The sequence below is a fragment of the Natator depressus genome, chromosome 14 (genome assembly GCF_965152275.1).
Source record: "Natator depressus isolate rNatDep1 chromosome 14, rNatDep2.hap1, whole genome shotgun sequence".
Taxonomy (NCBI): domain Eukaryota; kingdom Metazoa; phylum Chordata; order Testudines; family Cheloniidae; genus Natator; species Natator depressus.
In genome coordinates, this window is record NC_134247.1 from 44,459,486 (window position 1) to 44,484,354 (window position 24,869).

At 51.7% G+C, this 24,869-nt stretch overlaps 2 protein-coding genes across 2 annotated transcripts; one reads left to right on the forward strand and one right to left on the reverse strand.

Moving 5' to 3' along the window:
* The first annotated feature begins 1,955 nt into the window (after positions 1-1,955).
* Positions 1,956-13,393, forward strand: LOC141998657 (killer cell lectin-like receptor subfamily F member 1). Its single transcript, XM_074971530.1, has 6 exons — positions 1,956-2,040; positions 5,422-5,520; positions 7,491-7,652; positions 9,057-9,211; positions 10,229-10,341; positions 12,234-13,393. Exons 1-6 carry the CDS (start codon positions 1,956-1,958, stop codon positions 12,355-12,357), a joined length of 738 nt encoding a protein of 245 aa, XP_074827631.1. The 3' UTR covers positions 12,358-13,393.
* Positions 13,394-15,494: 2,101 nt separating this feature from the next.
* Positions 15,495-23,358, reverse strand: LOC141998071 (C-type lectin domain family 2 member E-like). The gene is made up of 6 exons (XM_074970707.1): positions 23,325-23,358; positions 22,992-23,075; positions 21,247-21,357; positions 18,108-18,319; positions 16,537-16,637; positions 15,495-15,714 (listed from the first exon to the last, which is right to left on the reverse strand). Exons 1-6 carry the CDS (start codon positions 23,356-23,358, stop codon positions 15,495-15,497), a joined length of 762 nt encoding a protein of 253 aa, XP_074826808.1.
* Positions 23,359-24,869: the final 1,511 nt, after the last annotated feature.

The following is a 24,869-nucleotide window of genomic DNA, read 5'->3' on the forward strand; positions in this document are numbered from 1 at the left end:
ATCCACACCAGCGGCTAGGTCAACCTAACTACGGCACCCAAGGCCTTCAGGTTTTCACATCCCTGAAGGATGTCGCAAGGTCGATATAGTTTTGGAGCCTCGACCAGGCCTCAGTCGTCGTGTTGGTGACCAAGAGGCCCACCTCATTTTGGAAGGCAGCCGGTTCTGGCCAGTGGGAGGACAAAGGGCTGAGGTGAGAAGACCCTGGGTGACCTGACCAGACAGTTCCAGACAGTGGGGAACAAAGGATGGAAGAGACAGGGCCCCGGAAGAGAGAGGGCCCAGGTGACCTGTTTACCTGGGATCAAAGACAAAGGACGGAAGAGGGGCTGCTAGGGAAGGTGATATAGGGTGATCGGCTGGAAAGAGGGGGCTTCTGGACTGGGCTTCCCCTAGCAATTTAAGGGCTCCCAAGGAGTTTGGGGGTACCTGTCTCCTTGCAGCTTCTTAAAGGTTTGGGGAACTTGAAAGAAACTGGATCTTTCTTCAGCCCCATTTTCAGCTTCCCCAAAACTTTCATGGCCTTTGAAGGTGTACATTGACTGAGGCAGGGCTCAGGATGAGCCCCTGCCTCATTGAAGACATGCTGTGCTGCCCAGAGGGGCTTTCCTCTCTGGAAACTCCCCCAGTCTGCCCGCTGAGCAGCCTGCTTAAAGGAGACGCACCCGCATCTTCACAGCCTCCTGCCGAGTAGCCTTTGCTAGAGCCCACAAAGGGGAACTCAGCCATGATCACCGCAGACATCAAACCAAGCGTATGTCTCTCTTACGGCTGTGGCGAACAGGGCTGGAGGTGCCTCGGTTCCAGATGGCCGCAGCCAGCTGACACCTTATGAATGCCAGGCCCAGCATGATTGTCAAACCATTTCCCAGCTTTGCCCGCTGTGCGGCTCATCCCTTGAGCGCTCACAGCTGCTGCTTCCCACACAAAAGGCAGCGGCTTCTTGCTGCCGCAGGAACAGCCATGATATGTGTGGTATCGAAACCTGTGCAAAAAAATTATATGCTATTGTAACACCGACCGACCCCCCCCAGTCGTCGGCAGGCGGAATCAAACTTGGGACCTCTGGATCTTAGTGCTTGAGCTAAAAGCCGAGTGGCTGTTAGTTAAGGCCGTACAGCAGACTCCTTTTATCTCTCTCTTTAAGTGGTCTCAGTGCCACTAGATGGGACAGAACACCACACCCAGATGGTGTGTGGGTTACACTATCACTTAAAGAAAAGGAGGACTTGTGGCACCTTAGAGACTAACAAATTTATTTGAGCATCAGCTTTCGTGAGCTACAGCCATGCATCTGATGAAGTGAGCTGTAGCTCACGAAAGCTGATGCTCAAATAAATTTGTTAGTCTCTAAGGTACCACAAGTCCTCCTTTTCTTTTTGCAAATACAGACTAACACGGCTGCTACTCTGAAAACTATCACTTAAAATTTTCCGGGGGGTTCCTAGTCCTGCTGGCAGGCTAAGGCACTGTGTAGGGAAGCCTGCAATATGGGTCTCAGCAGTGAGTTTGAAAAGCACTGACTTTGCACAAGGTGGGGTTGAGTTGTGCCTCGCTGCGTTAGGGAGCAGCCTGTTTTGTCTCTCACTGTTTTGGGGTTCTTATTGTCATCGTTTTAAATTCTCAGCATTAAAGTCCTGTTACGTTGCAATCTTCCATCAACAATATTTTATGTTTTTCATCTAATTTGTCTCTGGATATGCCATGAACATAATAATATGCTTTCACCCCAAAAATTCTGGCTCTGCAACATAATCACCCTAGAGCAAAATATGGAGTCGGTGTCTTCATTAGCCTTCAGTAAGGAAGGGAAAAAAAACACTGAGCAGCCTCTGCCTGATACCACTTCCTGATGTTGGCTGAGTCACCTGTCTCCGTTCGCATATAAAGAAGCAGCTGCCCCTTTCTCAGAGCCCCAGCCCCTGGGCGTGCACTCGCCTTCGGTTGAACCAGCCATGGCTGGGGAAATAGTCTATGCTGATTTAAACATCCGTGGAGATTCGTCCCTCACCAGCCGACCCCAACCTGCTCACCACCTCAGTAAGTGGATTTTACCACCTATGTTCTCACGATGGTCGTGATACTGTATTTCTAAGGCATGCCGCAGCACAGGGAATTTTAAGGGAGATTGTACAGCACCTTGATTCTGCTCAGTGTCAGGTGAAGCACTGGCCCATGGGTCTGGATTGGGATCTGTAATCCTTTAACACAATAGAGCGCACTCTGAGAACATGCTGAATAGTGATGTGTCTCAGAACCCTTCATGGCCACTTGTAGTCTTACACGCTGATCTGAATGTAGGCGAGTTGTAGGACAGGACCTCTAAGGATTCTTGGTTAAAGAAGGGAATTGTACAGGTTTCGTTATGGGATTTGTGTGTGGGACAGATGGGGGCAAATCGAGGAGCAGAGAACGAGCTGCAATGGGCAGGTCTGCGGAAGGATGAGCGGAAATTAGCACGAGAATCTGGGAGGACTAGGATTTCGGTGTTTTACTGATTCAGCTCTCGGTTACTTTAGCGGGAGCCTTGAGGGGTCTTGTTGATTTGTTCCCTTGTAACATCTTCTCTTAAACTAGATTGCAAAATCTTAGGTGCTCTTCTTTTACCGTGTGTGTACAGCGGCGCTCAGTGCAAGGGGGCCGCTAGGAATGACTATAACACAAACATTGAATCATTAACAGAAATAGAATTAAGGCCAGGTTCTCATCTGTTAGACCGGTGCAAATCCAGAGTGAGCTCTCAGTGCCGGATTCTGACCTCTTGTGTAAATCTGCAGTGACCCCACTGACATCAATAGATTCAGGGCTGGAGTCTGATCTTAGTTGATCTGGAGCGACCCCCACTGCAGTCAGTGGAGTCAGGGGTGGATTCTTGTCTCAGTGACTCCACTGTAAATCTGGAGTGACTCTCCTCAGTTAACTGCTTTACTCTGTATTTGCCCTAGGGTAGCTGGGACCAGATTCTGGCAGAGGCTGACGAGATACAGAGAGGGGTGGAGAGATTGGGGGCGTCAGCTGCAGGAAGACATGGAAGATCTGCTGGGGGTCGGGGGCAAGAGGAGATGAGGGGTAATGATTCCAGTGTCTACTGCTGGAGGTGGTCGATTCTGCATAGGATAGAGAGAAATCACTCTCCTTCTCTCTTGTGTGTGACCAATACTCAAAGTGCATCGGTCACATTAACACATCCCCACAAACCTCCCGCAGTGCATTATGACACAGCTCTGCCTGTAACAGCTAAACCCCCTCCTGGGGTTGGGGGGAATTCCCGTCCCCCTCCGGGGTGGCAAAATCGACCCCACCTTATTGCCTCTCCTCCCCAGCTGAAGGCTGCAAGGGGCAAATTAATTTCATACCAGGGCTCTACCAGAGGCAACACTGAATCATCCACTCCTGTTCAGCCACTATCCCTCACTTTAGGGGCAGCATGGCCCGTTAAAGCTCTCATCCCCCCACCCCCCCCAAGTGGAGTAGCATTCACTTTGCATGGCCTTAACCCTGCCCCACGGCCGACGGTGTCGTCCTGGCCCCACTGAAATCAATAGCAGAACTCCCACTGACTTCAGAATTTCATAGAAATGTAGGACAGGAAGGGACCGCGATAGGTTGCCTAGTCCAGTCCCTTGCACTGAGGAAGAACTAAATATTTTCTAGACCATCCCTGACAGGTGTTTGTTTAACCTGTCCTTAAAAACCTCCAACGATGGAGATTGTACAACTTCCCCAGGTCCCTGGCGCTTAACTACTCTGACAACTAGGAAGTTTTTCCTAATGTCCAACGTAAACCTCCCATGCTGCAATTTAAGCCCGTTGCTTCTTGTCCTGTCCTCAGTGGTTAAAGAGAACACTTCATCACCCTCCTCTTTACAACAAACTTTTATGTACATAACGTCTGTTATGTCCCCACTTCATCTTCTCTTCTCCAGACTGAAAAAAAATGGGTTTGTTTAATCTTTCCTCGTAGGTCCTGTTTTCTTTACTCATTTTTGTTGCCCTCCATTGGCCTTTCTCCAGTTTGTCCACATCTTTCCCGAAGCGTGGGGCCCAAAACTGGACACAGTACTCCAGCTCAGGTCTTATCAGTGCTGAGTAGAGCAGAACCATACTCCTCGCGTCTTGCTTACAACGCTCCAGCTAATACATCCGAGAGTAAAGGTTGCTCTTTTTTTTTGGTAACGGTATTCACCCAGCGTTCCCATCAGGGCTGACACCAAACTAAACTGACACAATTAAACCAGCAACAGATTCAGCTCAGTGACAGCTGGCCGTTCATCTCTGTAGCCTTTCCCCACAGAGTTCTCACTTCACACCCCAGGCCTTGTGCGGAGCCTCATGTAGGTCACAGGCTGAGAGCACAAAGAGGAGCAAAGACCACAATGAGGCCGACTCGTGCCTGCGTGTTTCTTCCTTTCTTCCACAGGCGACTGGACTGCTACCAGTCAGGGCTGCGAGCTGCTGCCTGCGTCACAAGATTTAACACATTCGTGTGTTTTTGATAAGAATATATACTGGCCTGGTAATGTAGGAAAAAATGTGGGTGACAGATATCGAGGCATGAATCATAGCAGGAGTACAAACGAATCCATTATTTAGATGGACGTTGAGACCATCTAGAGTCATATTAGACAACGAAGGCCTAAGAGGTGTAAGCCCGTGTGCTACTAATTCACAGGGAGGACTGGTTGAAATGTTTCTGTTGAGTCAAGTTTCAATGGAAAATTGGGTTTTCGGCTAGATAATTTTTTGCTTGCAAGCAGCATTTGCTTTCTGCAGAAAACATATGTCAGTTCTTTGGTTAAAAAACCAGAATGCCTGAAAATAAAACTCTTTGCCCTGGTGCCACATGGGAATTGCAGTTTAGTTTCTTCATGTGCCCAGTCTCTTCTATGGGTGGGCTCCCCAGCTGGACTACATCTCCCATGATGCACCAGGGCCAGGGACACACTGATGCCCATCTTCTCCCCCCCACAACAGAGGAGACCACAGGGTATCATGGGAGATGTAGTCCAACCAGGAGCCTGGCCTACAGAGGAGAATGAGAAGCGGAGGAACCTGAACTACAAGTCCCACGAGGAAATAAAGCAACATTTCCAAATCAGAATATTTCAGTTTTTGGTGATGGGGGGGAATTGTTTTGTTTTTGTTGAAAATTCATAGTCTTCATCAGTTCTATTGTTCCAGAAGTTACAATGCAACATTCTGGCTAGACAGTCACTGGGGGGCTCCGAAGCATGGCATATTTCTGTCTAACAAACTGGTCTCTGTTATCACAATAAGGGAGACCTGTCTCAGTTTGGAGGGTTTTTTTAAAGACAGACTGAACCAGCAGGAGCTAACTAAGCCCCAGCCCCTTTTATAATTATTATTAGCTCACTTAACCTTAGCAGAGAGTGCTTAGTCGGAATGCCATCACTCTTACAGAATGCCATCACTTTCCCCGCTGGCGTCAGATAGCTCAGAGGGTCAGCTGGGCTGCAAACGTCGTCCTGCTGGGAGCTATGATGGCCCTGAGCGTCTGGGGTGAGTAGCTCGAGGCCACCCATCCACTTGTTTGGGGGTACGGCGAGGTATCCAACATTCTTGTGTCCCTCCACAGTGCCGCTCTCCCTCAGGCCCGCATTACCCAAGTTCCTGAGCACCAGGCAATCTTGAACATTGAACAACCTTGAAATTAATCCTCTGTGAGACAGAGCTATTATCCCCTTTTACAGATGGGGAAATTGAGGCCCACGGAGACAAAATGACTTGACCAAGGTCACATAGGAAGCCTGTGGCAGAGCAGGGACGTCTCCCAGGTCCCAGGCTAATGCTGTAACCATGGGGCAGGAACTCAATTTAGGATTCTATTCCAGTTGCTAAGAGATGACTCGATACTTCACCCAAGCAGGACATGTCACATGAACAAGATAACATTGACGTATGCCACTCAAGTGACTCATTCAGGACAACTTTCCCTTTGCTAATGTGGAATGGACCTGAATGTTTGTAATGAATGATCTATCCATCTATTAATCCCCACACAGACTGCCTTATCTGTCCCCCACCATGTCACCTTATCTGACTATCTATCCCCCCCCGCACCGCCTTCTCTATCTATCCAGCACCCTGCATGCTGCCTTATCTAACAATCTATCCCTCCACACCACCTTGTCTATCTGTCCCTTCACCATTATCTATCAATCTATCACCATCCTGTCACCCCACACACTGCCTTACCTTATCTATCCATCCACACCCCCACCACCTTACCTATCTATCCATCTCCATACACAGCAATCTATCTATCCAACCCCCCGACACACCACCTCATCTATCTATCTATCCATCTCCGTACACAGCCATCTATCTATCCAGCCACCCACCACTGCCTTACCTATCTATCCATCCCCAAACAGAGCCGTCTATCTATCCATCCACCCTCCCACCACCACCTTATTTATCTATCCAACCCCATACACAGCCATCTATCCATCCACCCCCCCACCATCTTTTCTATCTAATCATCCCTGTACACAGCCATCTATCTATCCACCCCCAACACACCACTTTATCTATCTATCCATCCGTTCTCTCCCACACCATCTTATCTATCTATCCATCCATTCTCTCCCACACCACCTTATCTATCTATCCCCATATCTGCCCCTGCACTCCCTACCAGTCAATAGACCTTCAAAAATAGTCTATTACAGAAGGTCTCAAACATGCAGCCTGTGGGCCACATGCGGCCCACAGAATTATTTCCTGTGGCCCTCCATAGGCACCGACTCCACCAGCAGCCAAGCTCCTGCCCCTCCCCCCCAACACGCTGCATCCCCGCTCCTCTGCCTACCTCCCAGTGCTTCCCGCCGCCAAACAGCTGTTTGGCAGCGCTTAGGACTTTCCAGGAGGGAGGGGGGAGGAGCGGAGACGCGGCGCACTCAGGGAAGGAGGCGGAGAAGAGGCGGGGTCAGGGTGGGGATTTGGGGAAGGGGGTGGAACGGGGGCGGGGAAGAGGCGGGGCAGGGGCGGGGCCTCATGGACGAGACGAGCAGTCTGAGGTATGAAGTTCAGCATGTGTGATTCTTTGCTGTGAGTAGTTGGGAAGAATGTTGGTTAAAAGTGGCAACGTATTTTGTATGACTAGTTACTTTAAAAAGTTCCTGCCATTGCAGCTATGATGATAGACTGTTAGTGTAGAGATCATCATCAGTGTTACTGACCACATAAGGAATAGTTACAGGTGTTTATATTTTATTAAAACCCCTCTTCGCGTTACAGTTTTAAGAAAGTTCATACATTGACTTTTAAGAGCATACTATATTACTCTTCATTTTTGACTATACTTTTGTATCGTTGAATGAAAGGGTTTCAGCGATGCGGCCCTCAGGCCAATGTACTAGTCCCCATGTGGCCCTCGTGGTGATTTGCGTTTGAGATCCCTGGTCTATTACAACCCCGTGTTCTCACCATTCCAACCCTAAATCATTCACACCGATGCTGCTATAAAGTTTTTCAGGGCCCCTGCCATAAAGCAGAGACCGGCACAGCCTCCGTGGCCCCCGAGAGCGACAGGGTCACCGGGAGAAATGGCCATGGTACAGACTGCAACTCCAGCTTGGCGTCTCACCTAAGACAGCGTCTGTGCGACTCCCCCCGGAGCAGCTCAGCAGGTAAACGCAACTCCCCTCCGCCCACCCGGCTCCGTCCGCGGAAGAGCTCCCTGCGACCCAAATCACGGGTGCTGCTCGCAGATCCGGGGCGGGGTTGGGTCAAGCCGAGAGCAGCCTCGCGTGGTCCCACAACATCAAGGTTTCTGCGGGCAAGCTCCCCTGAATGCCGGCGCGGCTGATCTGGGCCATTCCAGGCTCCTTCGCTGCAGACCTGCACATCTGAACCTCGTCTGAAAAATGAACAGCCCCACCCCGTGCTCCAGCTCAAGCAGATGCTACTGGGCTGGGGAAGGTCTCCAGCCTGCCTTGCACAGGAGATCAGGCTGCATGATCACAATCATCTCGAAGGCCAGCAGACCCTCCCACGCAGGCTGTTAGCTTCCCCTTATTTCGGACGGGGGTGGAAGAGGGAAGGGAACTGGTTAGAGAAGCAGGGTAGGTCAGGGTGGGTGTGGTTCCCCTCCCCTCCCCCCAATTCCTGTAGCAGTTGAAATGCCCTGGCAGCTGAGGATGGGGGAGGGAAGGCTGAGAGGCTGGTTCCCCTCCCCGAACTCCAGGAGAAGGCAGTTTGGGGGCATTTGACCCACTGTTCGGAGCAGGGTTTACTGATGGGGGGCGTTCACACAGCTGGGAGGTGTCGGGGTGGGAGCCCTGCAGTGGTAGATTACCGCACGGGCCCAGGGGACCCATGCCTAGGGGCTGCAGCCAATTTGGGGGCCACAGAAAAATCCTCCCCCCCCGCCCCCACCGTGGCCCTGGGGCTGGAGGAGTTGGGGGACAGAGCTTCTCTGGTCGCAGCCCCGCAGTGGGGGGAAGGGGCAGAAAGGAGCAAGCAGGGGCGGGGGCAGGACAGAAAGGGGTGGGGCCATGGGGAATGGGAGGAACGAGCCAGGGCCAGGGGTTGGATGGGGGCAGGGATGTGGCAGAAGGGGCCGGACGGGGACGGGACCGCAGACGGAAGGGGTGGAGCAGGCCACAGTCCCAGCACCAGGGCCTCCCCACTTGCTCTGGTCCAGGGCCCCAGGAGACCTTAATTCACATCTGGGTCCCTGTCACCCTTTTCCCCCAACCAAGATCCCCTCAGTCCCGACCCACAGCCTCCTGCTGTCCCAGCCCTGGGCTCTCCTCACCCCACAGCTCCGCCAGCGCCCCTCACTTCGAACTCACAACTCCTGCAAGCCCAGCCCTGGGGTGCCCCCATCCCACAGCTCTGCTGGTGCCCCTCTATCTGGACCTGCAACCCCCCAGCGATTCCAATTCTGGCTTTTCTCTCAGCAGATGAAATTCTACAAGAGAGAAAAGTCCCTGGTTACCATATTTAGCCGGGAGGCTCCAAAACCATTTGCACAGTTTTGCTGAGTCTTTAGTCCCAGTAAATTCAACGCTTTACATTTCCCCTTCCAGAGGCCCCCGGGTGCAGACTCTGTCCCCTGACCTGGCTGCTGCATGGGGACAAGTGCTACTGGGTTTCTAAAGACAGCAAAAACTGGAACGAGAGTCGTGACGACTGCTCGGTGAAGAGCTCTCAAATGCTCGTGATCCAGGACCAGCGTGAAATGGTAAAGTCAATAGTAGGGCGTAGGAACTTCAGCTGGAGAGATGTCGAGCTTAACCTATCAAAATGCAGTGCTCTTCTAACCTCTCCCCCCCCAACTTCTGTAGTATCTGACCACCTCCCATGCTTTAATCTCAACACCCCGTGAAGTGGGGCAGTATCAGCCCCAATAGACAGATGGGCAATTCCCTTTGTGTCTCAGTTTCCCCATTGTACGTCTGGGGAAACCGAGGCACCGAGGGACTTGCCCCAAGATCTCTCAGTGAGTCTGTGGGAGAGCAGGGAACAGAACCCAGGCGTCCTGAGTCACAGCAAGCGTCCTAATCCCTGGACCGGGTAGGCTATCACCTCACGTTATGGTAATTGGTTATTCTAGAGTTACGTTGGCAGCTCAACCAGCCCGAGGCCTGGGCTGTAAGGTTAGACTCGCAAAGGCCAAGCTGGTTCCCCGCGGTGGGGGAAGAGTTCTCCGGAGGATGGAAACACCCACAGGAAACCCTAGAATCATTCCATTCCAGAAGATAAGTGCGGAGGATTGAGTGTAAAAACAACCGCCACGGGAAACCAGCGTTGGGCTTAAGATGCCGTACGGAGCACGTGAAAACAGTGAAATCCCACTGGCCATTTTCTGATGATCCTGAGCGTAAACGAAGGCCCACGTCCACAGAGGTGTATACAGAGGTGCAAGGCCCTTTGTGCACGTACTGTTTAAAAAAGTTCCACTCCAAACGCCACGGGGATGTAGTTGGAAGAGTTTGACAGCTAAAATTCAGTGCCACAACTGTGTCTATTCACTCATTACTAGATATAGAGCTATAGAGACATAGGTGCAGTATCTAGGGTCCTGCATGTCTGATACTCTGCTTTCTTTTGGGCACAGAACTTCAAAACTTAGGGCTAGATCCTTGAAGGTAATTTTGGCTCCTTATATCCATTTATTTCAAAACCAACTGAAGGAGCCTAAATTCTTTCGAATTACGGGCAGTTATATTTATCGGTATACCTGGCCTACACTTTACAGGCATTCCTAAATAACATCACAGGGGGGAAATACCCTATTTGGATTGGACTGCACCTGACAACCTCCAAGGGAAACTGGACGTGGGTGGATGGTTCCCTGTTAAATCAAACAGGGTGAGTATTTCCTGTTTTGAATTTAAGTCTGGAATCACTTTGTAACTTGATTATTCTGGCTGTTCGTGGGGCCAAATGCAAACCTCTGCTGGGCTGGCACTAGAAGGTCACTTTCGTCCTTGGCTTCACATGTTAAGGGCCGTATTTTCAAAGTGAGCCACAAAAAAAGGAGTGATCGCAACATCTCCAGCTGGAACGGCAGTCTTACTCCAATGCGATAGGTGTGCATGCAACCTGCAATGTCATCCATTGACCTTCATCTCATTGTTCCCTTGTACTCCCCGGTCTGTCTCCATCTGTTCTTATACTTAGGTTGGAAACTCTCTGGGGAAGGACGGTCTTTTTGTTCTGTGTTTGTACAGCTCCTAGCACACCCAGGTCCTGCTCCCAGACTGGCACTCATAGCCATAGGCGCCGACTCCATGGGTGCTCCGGGATTGGAGCACCCTCGGGGGAAAATTGGTGGGTACTCTGCACCCATCGGCAGCCTGGCTCCCCACTCCGCCCCCCCGTCTCAACTCACCTCCGCCTCCTCCCCTGAGCGCGCTGTCCCCGCTTCTCCTCCCAGCGCTTGCTGCCGCGAAACAGCTGTTTTGTGCCGTAACAAGCTGGGGGAGGGAGGGAGAGGAGCGAGAACGCGGCACGCTCAGGGGAAGAGGCGGGGATTTGGGGAAGGAGTCCAATAGGGGCAGGAAGGGGGCGGAGTTGGGGTGGGGACTTTGAGGAAGGGTGGGGGCAGGAGGAGGGCAGGGCCAGGGCAGGGGGGCGCGAGCACCCACCAGTGCCAGGAGAAGTTGGCGCCGATGCTCAAAGGTGCTACTGTAATACTCCTAGTAACTAACGTATAGTGCCTCGTACCATGGGATCCTGGCTCCTAGGCACGACAGTGATAGTAATTCTCCCTCATGCTCCCTGCTCTTGCCACCTACCCCCCCCCCCCAAAAAAAAGGGGCAGAGAAAGTTTGAGGCTCTGTCAAGCGAGGCACGGTTTGGCTGATGGGAGGCCCTATGCAGAAGCGGAGTACATGACTTATAATTAATCTGGTGGACTCGGGGAGCCCATGACAGCTAGAGGGAACAAAGTTGCGGAGGAGAGATGGGCAGAGTCTATTCTCATTCACTCTGGGTGTGTGCGTTTCACCTAAGCCCAGCAGAGTGGGTGGGTAAGTAATTCGGTAGCCAGGGCCGCCCTCTCCCACCCTCGTGGCAGGTTTGTGACAGAGATCCCCGTCCACTGAGATTCTGTTCTGATGAGGCTCTTGGGTAACGGCGCCAGAGCCTGGTCACTGGCGGGCGGGATCGAACCTGGGACCTCTGAAGCTTAGCGCATGAGAATCTGCTGCAGGAGTAGGTTGTAGGCGGACTGTGGGCCAAACCTGGACCTCCAGATGCTTTTGAACAGACCGCTAAATCTTTTAGTTTACTTATTATTGTTAGTGTGGTGTGAAAAAGGTTTCTCTGGAGTCCGGCCCTTGGCTAGGCTTTGACCAAGCAATCTGGACCTTGGCAAACAAATAATTGACTAGCCCTGCTCTGATGCATGAGCTAAAAGCGAGGCTGTAGCAGACTCATTAACCTCTAGGCCACTAGACGGGGACAGGGCACAACCCCCAGCAGGCCTGGGTTACACTGGCAGTCACCCTTTTCCCCCCACACTGTCTCTGCACGTTCCTGCCGTGCATGAAACCACACGACTAACCCCATCACAGTTGGTTTGTTTCTCTCTCTTTCTCCCTACCAGCTCCTTACAGGCTTGGTGAGGTATCTGAACCCTGCGGGGTGTGTGGGGGGGGGGCGAGAAATCAAGTGCTACTAAACAACAAGCAAGTCCTGCTCTAGGAGCGAGGTGATAGATCTAGATGCCCCTGGTGACTTTCTTTGTTTTTCTGCAGGGTCTCACTATCGGTCCCTGACACTGGAAACAGCTGTGGGGTGTGGAAGGAGAATCAGATTCGTGGTGAAATCTGCCGTGGTACCTTTAAATGGATTTGCCAGAGAGAAGCGGTCCTGATATAAATGGCATTAACGGAGCCCCTATTTGATTAAGGGACACACAGGACTAAGGTTCGGGCTTTGGGTAAAGTTCTCAAAGGTGGAGGGCCGTCGCTGGGCCTGGGAAAACGCCACCCTCCACTCTGTCAGTGCTGGGACGCTTTAGAAATACACAAGAGAAAGAGCTACCCCCAAGGGGCACGTGGAAGCACAGAATGAACTTGTCTGCATGCAAACGCACATACGCATGGAACGTACGCAGAGCTGCACTTCGCAGGCCATGGCTGTAGGACAGATCTTCATGAACACGGGCTTCAGAGTGTTAATTAATGATTTTAATTACAAGTGCAAGTAATTACAGAGTTAGATACATTAAATCTATACAAGAACCCCTGTATTGAGTTTGTACCACTGATTAGTATATTAGCTCCCCCACTCCATTTTAATCTTTGCAGTGAGTGTTTCCCACGGGGATAGTGTGGAAGAGTCACCCAGCTAATCTCATACACAATTTGCTTCTGACTCACCTTTCTCCCAGCGCTGGTCTCCACTCTAGCTACACAGCAGAAGATTAGGGTGCCCTGCAGCAAACCTAGGCATTGCAATGTCTACTCCGGCCCATCAGATGGTGCTAGGCCAGAGGAAAAAATAAAAACAAAACAATATAGACTAGAAAGTAGCTGGAAAAGCAGCAGTTTGTCCTGCAAAAGTTTCCACAGGAAACAAAAAAAAGCCTTTCAAACATTTTTAAACATCCTAATGGAACAATTTAAGTGCAAAACTTCCTTCCCCACTTACGTGTTTTTATTCGTTCCCCATTTCTTCCACTTTGGTGACCGTGAGTGAGAAAGGGTTTGTAGGAGGGTCGTTTAAGGAATACTTTGTGTTACATTAACGTTTAAAAGTGAAAGTATTACTTTCAGAAAGGCTCTTACTGTTTTCCATGTGGCAAAAGTTGGAAGGCAGCCAGAAAGTGGAGAGAAGAAACAAAAAAACCAGCACAATTTCAAAACATTTACAAAATTCTGAAGACCACGGGGGCTTCCCCCCCCCGAAATTGTGTTGGGGGGAAAAAAAACAAAAACCCTTCAGAAAACTAAAATATGAAGTCACTGAAAACGAAGTTTCTGGAAAAAAAAAGTTAATGGTCAACTAAATTCTGTTTTCTGACAAACTTTTCATTAGAAAAATTTCAGTTGTCTCTAAGTTAGAATGAGGGAAGAGAGACTGAATAAAACAAGAGGGTCCTTCTAGCCTCAAACTCCATGATTATGAGCAAATTACAACAGAAGGAAAAAAATACAAGGGTTTTTGTTTGGTTGGTTGGTTTTTCACACTGTTCGCTTATAGGACTGACAAAGTCATAGCAAACTTTATAAAACAAAAGAAGTAAATAGCAAATCATTAAAGAGGGGAACAGTGAACACTCCATGGCATCACACGATTAATTTTTCGTTAGTTGTGAGGCTTTATACATTTCAATTATTTAGATTCCGCCGCCATGGTTTGAACAGATGATGTAGCTGGAAAATACCCAGCCCCTCTCAAACTAGGGGAAAATACACATCTTGTCCTCCACAAAAGTACTTGTAACTTGGCTGGCAAGTGAGTCCAAGAGGATTTAAACCCTTAAGCAACATTTGCAAATGAACCTTAAAGCATCTAAAGACTCTTCAGTCTTAGAGTTTTACGCACACATTGATCTTTGCCCTTATCTAAGTTTCTTTAGCAAGGCCAGGAAACCCACCTGCTTACCCTGAATCAGATTTTGCGGTTTGTTTTGCTCACCGATTAAAAACTTGATCACGGGGAAAGTCAAGTGCAATCGAAAGGGTTCTACAGACCTCAGCTTCTCTGCCTCGAACTCACCTTGAAAGATAACTCTGTTAGATTAAAAGGCATCCGCTCTGCCTATGAGTTTGTAAGCAAATTTCTGCGGGTGGGATACAGGGGTGACAGCAACCCACAATTCCTATTGCTAGTACAGACCCATTGCCTTCTCACAAAGTAAACACCTCTCCTGGGCAGCTCCAGAGCTTCTTCACAGGGCGCCGGCACCTCCGTAACTTTGCTGCTCGCACACCTAGCTAGTTATCAACTTCTTCTGGCCTGCAACCACGCCTGGCCTTCCCTTTCCAGGCTCAATAAGCCCAGCAAGGCCTTAACACTCTCAGACATACAGACATTTCGATTTCCACTTGAACCTGCCTCTCATTTCTGGCCCTCCTTAATTATCTTCTTTGCTCCACAACGGAGATTCTCCGTCAAAGATGCAGCTCCCACGTTTTGATGTGGGAGACAACACAACACAGTGGACCCTATGCAGGAGGCATCACTAGACGCCTCAACAAAGGGCCCGTTGGGGAGTTCAGATCCCGGTCCCATTTAGCCTTAACTCCCAACTTTGTTGCTCGGTGTTGGGAGACCGCGGGAGCGAACAGAGTCTGGTTCTGCAACAGCTGAAGAAAACCCACAGCCCGGCGGCTTGGGTCTTGCAGTAGCTTCCTTCCTTAGGGAGGGTGATTTTCTTAGCCGGTTACTGTTTAAGCTTGTCCTCAGGCAGTGCTGCCTTCCTGCTCAGCCAGCACAGCAGAGCTGCGGGTACGTCCACACTACAATCATAGGGTTTGGTGGCCATTAATGTAGACGTACAACATACACACACTAATTTCAATCTAGCTAGTGTTGGGGCAATGATGCCACAGGAGCATGGGCTGGTAACCAGGGTAAAGACCTGGGCGACTAGCCCAGTGCTGCTGCCCCTTCATTGCTTTTATCACATACCCCTACTGCAGTGTAGACGCACCCACAACACCAGGGGGAGCTGGGAAGGGGTTTTAATCCATGTCTACAGTATGGGGACATGGCAGCAGACTACGCTGGCATAACCCCAAAGCAGACCCATCCTACAGTGGGGGAAGGGGTTTCCCCATCACTGCAGGAACACTGCCTTCCCAGTGACGGTAGCGAGGGCAACTTAGCTGCGTCTACACTGGGGGTTACGTCGGCCTAGCTACAGCATTCCGGAGCGAGTTTTAAGTTTTAAGCGTAGACCAGGTCTTAGTTACGCAACCAGGACTAAGAGGGCTATACAGGGGCCACAATAAAGAGCAAGTTAGAAAAAAGGATTATTTACCAAAAAAAAAAAAAATCCGTCAAGCTCAATTGAGGATCTTATTGGAGCGATGTTTGGAGAGAGTCAGACAGCCGGGCCTTGAGGGGTTTCCCCAGCCTTTGCCCTTCAGTCCCCCCGGCATCGCGTCCTCCCTTCGCATCCCGTCGGGTTCGCTGCAGATCCAGTAGCGTTCCGTGGAGCACCACGACGAAGTGGCAAAGCCGTCGCTCAGGTACGCGCAGTCGCCTCCTCCTCTTACTGTAAACCTGCGACGGAGACGCCCTGGTGATTAGAGTCGGGCGGGGGCCAGGTATGGGCCCCGAAAGAGGGGCCCGTCCAGTGAAACCCCTCAGGATCGCCCGCCTCCTGCACCAATAAATTCCACTCAAACTCTTCCTGGCAAGAGGGGTGGGGAGGAAGAGACTAACAGGTTGATCTCCAGCAGGGTTAAGGAACAGTCGTCCGTCCACACTGGCAATGCAAGACACCTAACTCTTTTAACATAGCCGGGTTACAAGCATGGTTATTTCTGCAACCCGGCTGCAACCTCAGTGATTGTCCTGCCAGATTCTTCACCAGCAGCCATTCTGCACTTGGCATTGACTCAGCATGGGCACCGGAGACTCTCTTCCTACTTTTTTCCCCTCTAGGGAGGAGGTGGAAGGGCTAAGGTCCAGATTGTGAAAGGTATTTAGGCACTGCTCCTCTGCTCAGCAGTGCAAGGCCTAAGTGATTTACATGCCTAAGGCACTTTTGAAACTGAGACTTATGTTCCTAAGTTATTTAGGCTTTGAAATTCTGAGTAACGCTTAAGTACCTTTAAAATCTGGGCTTAAATCCTTACTGAACTTTTCAGGAAATACCATGGGTCTCTCATTTCCACCTAAGCTGCCCGTTAGAGGGGAAACGCATGCAGCCCGCTGATCTGCTAGGTCAGCAATGGGGATGAACCCCAAAGGCTGGGGGGAAATGTCACAAGGGAGAAAAGTAATCAGCGTGATTTTGGAAGTAAATTTTTTTAATCTGCCCGAGTTCAGCCCTTTTCCCATTTGGAACCCAACAAAGTGACTAGCTTGAAAAGGACTCACAGATTGTTGAACTGTTCGCCATTCACCCATTGCCAGGTCTGTGCCAATACTCGCTTCAGGCCAATCCAGAACTCAGAGACGCCTTTATATCGCATAATGAACTGTTTTAAAAAAAACAACAAAAAACATTATTCATTATCGTCTGTAATGCTGTTGAAATGGTTAAGCTATTTTCAGTCACTGTTTCAAGGGGACCTGCTGCCTAAAACAAATCGCTTTCCTAGCGTAGATCGTCCCTGAATCTGCAGAGAGCCTCATACATTAGCGGTGAACTGCACAGTTCAGCTCCACTTGTGTTAACTCTGAAACCTAATGGTGTCCAACTCAATGTTAACTATTTTGCTGCTAATTGTTTTAATAGCAACATTCAGCTAAGATGCTTACTCACTGCTGTTGGGCACAGTGGCAGGTATTTGGTGGGGTACTGGTGAGGATATCCGATGGGGGAGTGGGGCAGATATAACTTGTCTGCAAGACTCAGACTTTAAGGCCAGAAGGGACCATCATGATCTTCCAGACCTCCAGAACCTCACCCACCCACTCCTGTAACAGACCCCTAACCCCTGGCTGAGTCACTGAAGTCCTCAAATCATGATTTAAAGACTTCAAGTTACAGAGAATCCACAATTCACTCTAGCTTAAAGCTACAAGTGGCCCATGCCCCATGCTGCAGAAAAAGGTGAACTTCCCCTCAGGGTCTCTGCCAATCTGACCTGGGGGAAAATTCCTTCCCGATCCCAAATATGGCGACCAGTTAGACCCTGAGCGTGTGGGCAAGACCCACCAGCCAGACACTGGGAAAGAATTCTCTGTAGTAACTCAGCCTTCCCCATCCAGTGTCTGCTCCAAACGTTGGAGATATTTGCTACTGGCAGTCGCAGATGGGCCACACGCCATTGTAGGCAGTCCCATCATACCATCCCCTCCGTCAAATTATCAAGCTCAGTCTTGAAGCCAGTTAGGTTTTTTGGCCCCACTGCTCCCCTTGGGAGGCTGTTCCAGAACTTCACTCCTCTGATGGTTAGAAACCTTCATCCAGTTTCAGGCCTAAACTTGTTGATGGCCAGTTTATATCCATTTGTTCTTGTGTCCACACGAACACTTAACTTAACTCCTCTCCCTCCCTGGTATTTATCCCTCTGATGTATTTAGAGAGAGAAATCCTATCTCCCCTCAGCCTTTGTTTTGTTAGGTTAAACAGGCCAAGCTCCTTGAGTCTCCTTTGGTAAGGCAGACAAATGGCGGTACCACCATACCATGGACTATGGAAACAACTGCTTAAAAAAGAAACTTTAAAGTCTCTTTCCTCCCACCCTTCTTCCATCCTTTTCTGCACCTGTTCTGTTTCCAAAGTTCCTTCCCACCCTCTGAACTGCTGGGTGAGATCTGGGCACAGACCTTCCCTTCATTAACGTATGGGACCACGAGGACATGGGCAGCGCATGACTCCTGCATCTGGGGAGGCTGGGCATGCCCAGACCATGGCCTCCTCTGGCCCGAGGCCCTGGGACAAGATCATGCCAACACGCTCCTTGGTGCCTAAATCAGTTTTACTTTTTGTTTTTCCTTACCAGGTCTTTCTGGGTGTTGATCTCAGCCAGGGAGGCATTGAGTGAAGAGCAGAAGCTCTGGCTGGAGTCCCAGGTCCCCTCGGCCTCAGAGAAATAATAGCATTTCCCTCTGTACCCGACCCAGCCATCCGGGCAGCAGGGAGCAGGGAATTTTACATTTAGATGGACTGGGGTGGAGACATGAGGCAGCTCGGATTCCAGACGAGATTTCACTGAAGTTAAAAGAATAGCAGCGATAAGAGACGTGTCCCTTTGCTTTCTCTAAATTCAAGGGAGGAATCTATAGAAAGCGGATAAACGTGTATCATGGGTGGCACCTTTCTGTGCCAATGAATCAACTGACACGGAGATGGGTCACATACTAGGTGCAAGCCCAGATCTGTCTGTTTAAAGGTGTTTTTGTTGTTTGCTTGGGGCTGATTTAGCCTCTGGTCTAACACACCATTTCCAGCCTTCCTCTTTGCGCAGCCCTTCTGCGCAACTGCCGGGCGTTTCAGAAGCTTTCGGGGCCAGATTTCCAAAAGCTCTCAGCTTCCCACTGAGACAGCAAAATAAGCCGCTGGATTTTCAAAAAGGGCTCCGCACTTTGGGTCCTGAACATCTGGCCCTGAGCATTTTAAAATCTGATTCCATGAGTCTCCTCAGCTTTCCCATGGAGGGACCGTCCCCACGAGCTGGGAAAACACTTTCAGCCAGAAGGGCAGTGTCATGAAAATAGGGGGACCGGTAGCAACCTTTATGTATGCCAGCCCATTCAGTAACATCAAATCCCTCCTTGGCAGCTGTACTGGATTGTCTGACCTGTAAAGGGTTAAGCAGTTCAAATAACCTTGTTGGCATCTGACCAGAAGGACCAATGAGGAAAGAAAATACTTTCAAATCTGGGCAGAGGAGTGGGGGGGAGGGAAAGGATTTGTTTTGTTGTTCTGTGTGTGTTCCCTCTCTGGACGGAGAGAGAGAAGCCAAGCGGGTACAATATCTCCTGAAAAATATACCTGGAATAATCCATCTAAAGCCACAGAAACTGTGAGTAGGGCAAGGAAATGAGTTAGGTTATCTCTTGTTTTGGCTTGTGAATTTCCCTGTGCTACAGAGGTAGTTTCATTCCTGTTTTTGTAACTGTGAAGCTGAGCCCAGAGGGGAATCCTCTGTGTTTTAAAATCTTTTTATTACCCTGTAAAAATTACCTTCCACCCTGATTTTGCAGGTGTGATGCCTTTACTTTTTTCTTTATAATAAAAGTTCTTCTTTTAAGAACCTGATTGATTTCAGTGTCCTGAAGACAAAGGGTCTGGCCTGTGCTCACACTGCTAAGGCAACTGGTTGGTATGTTATTCTCAAGCCTCCCCAGGAAAGGGGGTGAAGGGGCTTGGGGAAGATATTTTGGGGGGACAGGGATTCCAAGTGACCCTTCCCTGAATTTTTGTGTAAATCACTTGGTGGTGGCAGCAGTACCGTCCAAGGACAAGGAAAGGAATCTATACCTTGGGGAAAAAAAGTTTTAACCTAAGCTGGTAGGAGATAAGCTTCGGGGGTCTTTCACGCGGGTCCCCACATCTGTACCCCAGAGTGCAGAGTGCAGTGGGGGGGGACCCTGAGAGGCTGTTTTAAGCTAGCATCTCTGTTAAAGGGCCAGTGCGATCATAATATTAGAGGGGGCAACAAAAGGGACCAGGACAGGCAGAGGGTGGAAGCAACCCACATGAGTAATTTCTGACCTGACTATTGAAGCCAAACAGAGGCGACTGGTAACTACTGATGGGGGCGGGGGGGGGGAGAGGGGCCAATGGCAGGCCCCCCGCTTGCTACCACAGGCACGGTCACCTTCCTGGTGACTGCCCCAGGCACCCTCCAGCAACTCCCTCTTGACCAAGGTGCCCCCTGACCACAGCACCCTGGGCAGTCACCCATGTCGCCCACCCTTTAGGCCAGCCCTGCCAAGGTTGGCCTTAGGGAAAATGGCACACTGGGCAAACTTGTATTTTGGTGCCCTGGCCCCGGCTATCTCCCCCGGCTCCCCACCCCTCGCATCGCCCCTGGCTCCCCAGTGCCTCCTCCGATCCCCCAATCACCCCAGTCCCCCACTGCCTCCCCCAGTCTCTCACCCCTCCCCATTTCACCGGGCTCCCCACTGCCTCCCCCGGCTCCCTATACCTCCCCATCACCCCTGGCCCCTGCTGTCTCCCCCGGCTCCCCACTCCTTCCATCGCTACTGGCCCCCCAGTGCCTCCTCCGATCCCCCAATCACCCCAGTCCCCCACTGCCTCCCCCAGTCTCCCACCCTTCCCCATTTCACTGGGCTCCGCACTGCCACCCCCGGCTCCCTACACCTCCCCATCGCCCCTGGCCCCCCCACTGCCTCTCCCAGCTCCCTACACCTCCCCATTGCCCCTGGCCCCCCCACTGCATCCCCCCGGCTCCCTACACCTCCCCATTGCCTCTGGCCCCCCCACTGCGTCCCCCAATCAACCAATCACCCCTGTCCTCCCCACTGCCTCCCCTGATCCCCCAATCGCCCCTGGCCCCCACTGCCTCCCCCAGTCTCCCACCCCTCCCCATTTCACCTGGCTTCCCACTGCCTCCCCCGGCTCCCTACACCTCCCCATCGCCCCTGGCCCCCCCAGTGCCTCCTCTGATCAACCAAGCACGCCTGTCCCCCACACTGCCTCCCCTGATCCCCCAATTGCCCCTGACCCCCCACTGCCTCCCCCACACCCCTCCCCATGGCCCCTGGCCCCCACCCCTCCACATCTCCCCTGGCCCCCACTGCCTCCCCCAACCCTCCACCCCTCCACATTGCCCCTGGTCCCCCACTGCCTTCCCTGATCCCCCAATTGTCCCTGACCCCCCACTGCCTCCCCCCCACCCCTCCACATCTCCCCTGGCCCCCACTGCCTCCCCCAGCTCCCCACCCCTCCACATTGCCCCTGGCTCCCCACTGCCTCCCCCGATCCCCCAATTGCCCCTGACCCCCCACTGCCAACCCCGGCCCCCTACCCATTGCCCCTGCTGCCTCCCACAGATCCCCACCCATCGCCCCGCCCCACTGCCTCCATGGGCTCCCCACTGCACCCCCAGGCACCACTTCCTTCCCCCCATTACTCCCATGGACTCCCTTAGCTCCCGGCCGACAACTCACCGTGCAAAAGTATCACGGCCACCGCAATGGTCAGGAGTAGGACCACCCCACCGACGGCTAGCGGGGCTTTCCACCCAGCAGGCGTCTGGAATTTGCTGCTCGGCAGAGCACCTGAAAGAGAACCAGCCCCGTTCCCGTCCCGTAGGTTGCCCCCGGCGGTGGCACCAGCTGGATTCGGCACCATCGGCATTATGCTGCCATGCGCCGGCCCATCGCCAGGACAACTGGCTTCCCAGGTGGAGAACAGACGGTAATGGACCGATGCTGCTGGAGAGCAGAGGACGTGCTCCCGGTGTGGAGTCCCTCGCAGTCTGTACTTCCACATTTCATCCAAGGAACCAGGTTTACATACGGCAGGAGGAAAACTCTGGCGAATCCCAAGGGGTCACTGACTTTGCACTTCCACAGCCCCTTCCCCTCCAGTGCTCGCAGCCCTCTGCCATCACGGACGTTGTTTGCACACCCGCTCGGCAGTATCGTCGTCACCATTTCACAGATGGGGAAACCGAGGCAGAGAGAGAGGCGGCTTGCCCTGAATCACAGTGAGTCAGAGGCGGAGGCATGAATACCTAACCATGAGCTCATGACTGAGTCCCATGCATAAGCCACAAGCCTTTTCTTCTGCCCTGTTTCCTTTTAGCTTCCCTAAGGCTGCTCATCTGACTATCTCTAAAGTTTGTTATTTTGGCTGGATGGAACTAAGACACTGAAAGATCAGCTAAATAAAGATCATTTTCCTTCCCTTCTCCTACCCCCATAGGACCCCGCAGGGCCCTCAGCGTGGGTGGTCAGGATTATTTCTGGCTGTTTGTAAGGGATGCGCAGACCCCTGGATGAAGGGGGCCGTTGTACTCTTTGAATAAACGGCTGTGTCCATTCAACGAAAACTGTTTTGGGCAGAAGTTAACGGTTTCTTTGAAATCCCTTCAATCATGGAACGTAATACTCGACCAATGTCAAAATATTGCAGACGGCCGGCGGATGAAGCCACAAGAGCAGGTGTGCATTTACTGTATGTCTACAGAAACCTGTGTTTGCATAAACAAGCAATCCAGTTCTCCTCCCCCTCGCACACAGCTGGTCTCGGCAATGCCCACTGCGGGATTCTGGGTGAAACAGGTGCAGCGATGGAAACTTGACCCACTTGAGCTTAGCATAAAGCAGAGAGAAAAGAACGAACCCAGTCAGTTCTATGAACACTATCCAAGTGTAACACGGTCTGTCGGCCCGTGGGATCGAACCTGGGACCACGGGCCATGAGCCTCTACTGCATGAGCTAAAAGCCACCTGCCTCTTAGCTGAGGCTGAAGCAGCCTCGTTAATCTCCAAGTGGTCTAAGTGCGAGCGCTCCCGCCATACAACCATCCTCTCATGTCTGTGCTTGGAAAACACCAGCTGCGCGTACGAACCAGGGGGCCTGCGTGTAGGAGCTTGTGACCCGGGACTCTTGATGCCAACCGGCAGACGGCAGGGTAGGTAGGGTGGCCAACTTTGCAATATTGCTGAAGTGTCCCTTTTGTAAGGAGTCCTGGAACCTCCCCCGCCCCGCCTCTTCCCCCAAAGCCCCGCCCCTGCCCCGCCTCTTCCCCCTGAGGCCCCACCCCCCATTTGCTTTTCTTTAGATCTGATTGGACACTGGTAGGTGCCCTTTTCGACTGGACTTTCCGGTCGAAAACCAGGCACCTGGACACCCTCTGTATAGATGTAGCCCCCAGGCTGTTCCTACGAAGTCAAGTGTCAGTTACCTTGTCTTCCATTGGGCGGCTGCTCTGAATCCATGGGATCCACGCCTTTTGTCACCTCTCCTCTCTCACCGAGACAGATGAACGCTGGGGTGTGGGCGCTGGCCTCTGATCAGTTCCTCTCTAGCTGCAATTGGGTCCAGTCCAGAGGCAGCAATCAACTTCAGAGATCCCAGCGCCGGATCCTCTCCCCTCGGCAGCGACTGGACCAAACTGAAATCAAGAGACAGAAACAGTCCCGATTTTCAAGGGTTGGCTGTTTGTCTGTACCCCTAGTTCCTTTCCCAGCCCTGCCCGCATATCCAGAGGCGTTCACAGTGTAACGAACGACCTCACGTTTCCTCAGAAACCTGGACCACCTCCCCGCCATCGGACTCCAAAGGGATTTAGAAACTAAAATGGATAGACAGAAATTATACACAGGGATTTATTCACCCACTCCAAGAAGAGAACTGCCCCCGTCCAAGTGCAGCTAAAGGGGGGCGGATTTCAAGGAAGCCAGTTCCCACGAGGGAAGTTAGCTGGAATACCCCTCTCCTCTTCAGGAAAGTGACAGAAAAGGAAATCACACGCGGCCAGAGACTCCATTTGCAGTAGATGCTGCTTAATAACAACCCTCACAGCAACTTGCAGTTAATAGAAACATTTTGTCTGGAACCGATACCGCCCAGTGGACTATAAAGTTAACCGGTCTGGCTATTGGCAACAGGCTTGCCTTTATGGACAGCTTTCCAAAAAATAAAATAAAAATAACCTGCACCCCACAGACTCCCAGGGAAAGCCCCTGGGGCAGGCAGGTTTGCGGGGCTGGAGGCAGGGAAAAATCACGTCCTACCGATTCCTTTCCTGGCTGCAACACGGCAACCCTGACTTCTGCTTCTCAGCCAGCGTCGGATAATGGCAACTCTCAGCAGCCAACGGGGGGCTTCCTAATAAGCTGAATGAGCTGTATTGCTAATCTGTGGGCTTGTCTATATTGGAAAAATTGTAGCAGCCTAACTAAATCCATTTTAATATTGATCTTCTTATTATACTAGTGGAAATCCCTAATGTAGATGCTCTTCCACTGGTTTGATCTGGAATTCAACCTAAACCCATTGAAGGGAGACAAACCATTTTAGGGCCTCTGCCAGGGAACAGTAGAAGCACCTTAAAAATGCCCCCTCCACAGGTATCTGAACAGTGGCCACGCCCCCCTGTGCAAGGCTCCGCCCCCACACCGCCCCTTCTCCCTGAGCCCCCGCCCTCACACTGCCCAGTACCACAAGGCCCCACCTCTTCCCCCACGTCCCCACCCTTGCACCGCCCCTTCCCACGAGGCCCCGACCCTTCCCCCAAGATCCCACCCCCCACTCACTCCTCTGTGCCCCTTATGGCCAGTAAAAAGTGGGTTGGTATAGCTCTCCCACTTTTAAAAGAGGTGGGAGGGGGTGGCTCCCTGGCCCCCACGTCATCTACATTAGGTAATTGTCTCAGTGTAACTAGAATCAATTTTTAAAGTCAACTTAATGTAGCTGTGGGGTCTTTGCAGCCAAGATGAAGTCTGCTCTGCAGGCAGCTCTGGCCAAGAAAAGGCACGCACCGGAACACGGCTGGGAAAGTCCCTTCCACCCCATGGGCACCTGTTCCACACCCCCGGGAGTAAACACACCACACCCCCTAGTGCCGCACCGGAGCACTGAGCCAGCAGTGACCGACTGGGAGAGCGCCCACTAGCGCCAGGGCAGAGCCCCCCCTGCTGAGCCCACTACCCTGCTCCCTGCAGCACAGCGCCCCCTAGTGCCGCACTAGGGCATTGGGGCCAGCACGGACTGCCAGAGGAGAGCGCCCCCTAGCGCCATGCTGGCCCTGAGCGCACGGGGAGAGCGCCCCCCTCCACAG

What these genes read in the sequence shown, in the direction of transcription:
- LOC141998657 (XM_074971530.1), top strand. Translation starts at nt 1,956, where the DNA reads ATGGCTGGGGAAATAGTCTATGCTGATTTAAACATCCGTGGAGATTCG. An exon ending in CCAACCTGCTCACCACCTCA is followed by an intron (nt 2,041 to 5,421) that starts GTAAGTGGATTT and finishes TCACTCTTACAG; the next exon opens with AATGCCATCACTTTCCCCGC. An exon ending in TCCCTGTTAAATCAAACAGG is followed by an intron (nt 10,342 to 12,233) that starts GTGAGTATTTCC and finishes GTTTTTCTGCAG; the next exon opens with GGTCTCACTATCGGTCCCTG.
- LOC141998071 (XM_074970707.1), bottom strand. Translation starts at nt 23,358, where the DNA reads ATGGCGGGGAGGTGGTCCAGGTTTCTGAGGAAAC. An exon ending in GCCGCCCAATGGAAGACAAG is followed by an intron (nt 21,358 to 22,991) that starts GTAACTGACACT and finishes GTTCTCTTTCAG; the next exon opens with GTGCTCTGCCGAGCAGCAAA. An exon ending in GGCGAACAGTTCAACAATCT is followed by an intron (nt 15,715 to 16,536) that starts GTGAGTCCTTTT and finishes TCTCCGTCGCAG; the next exon opens with GTTTACAGTAAGAGGAGGAG.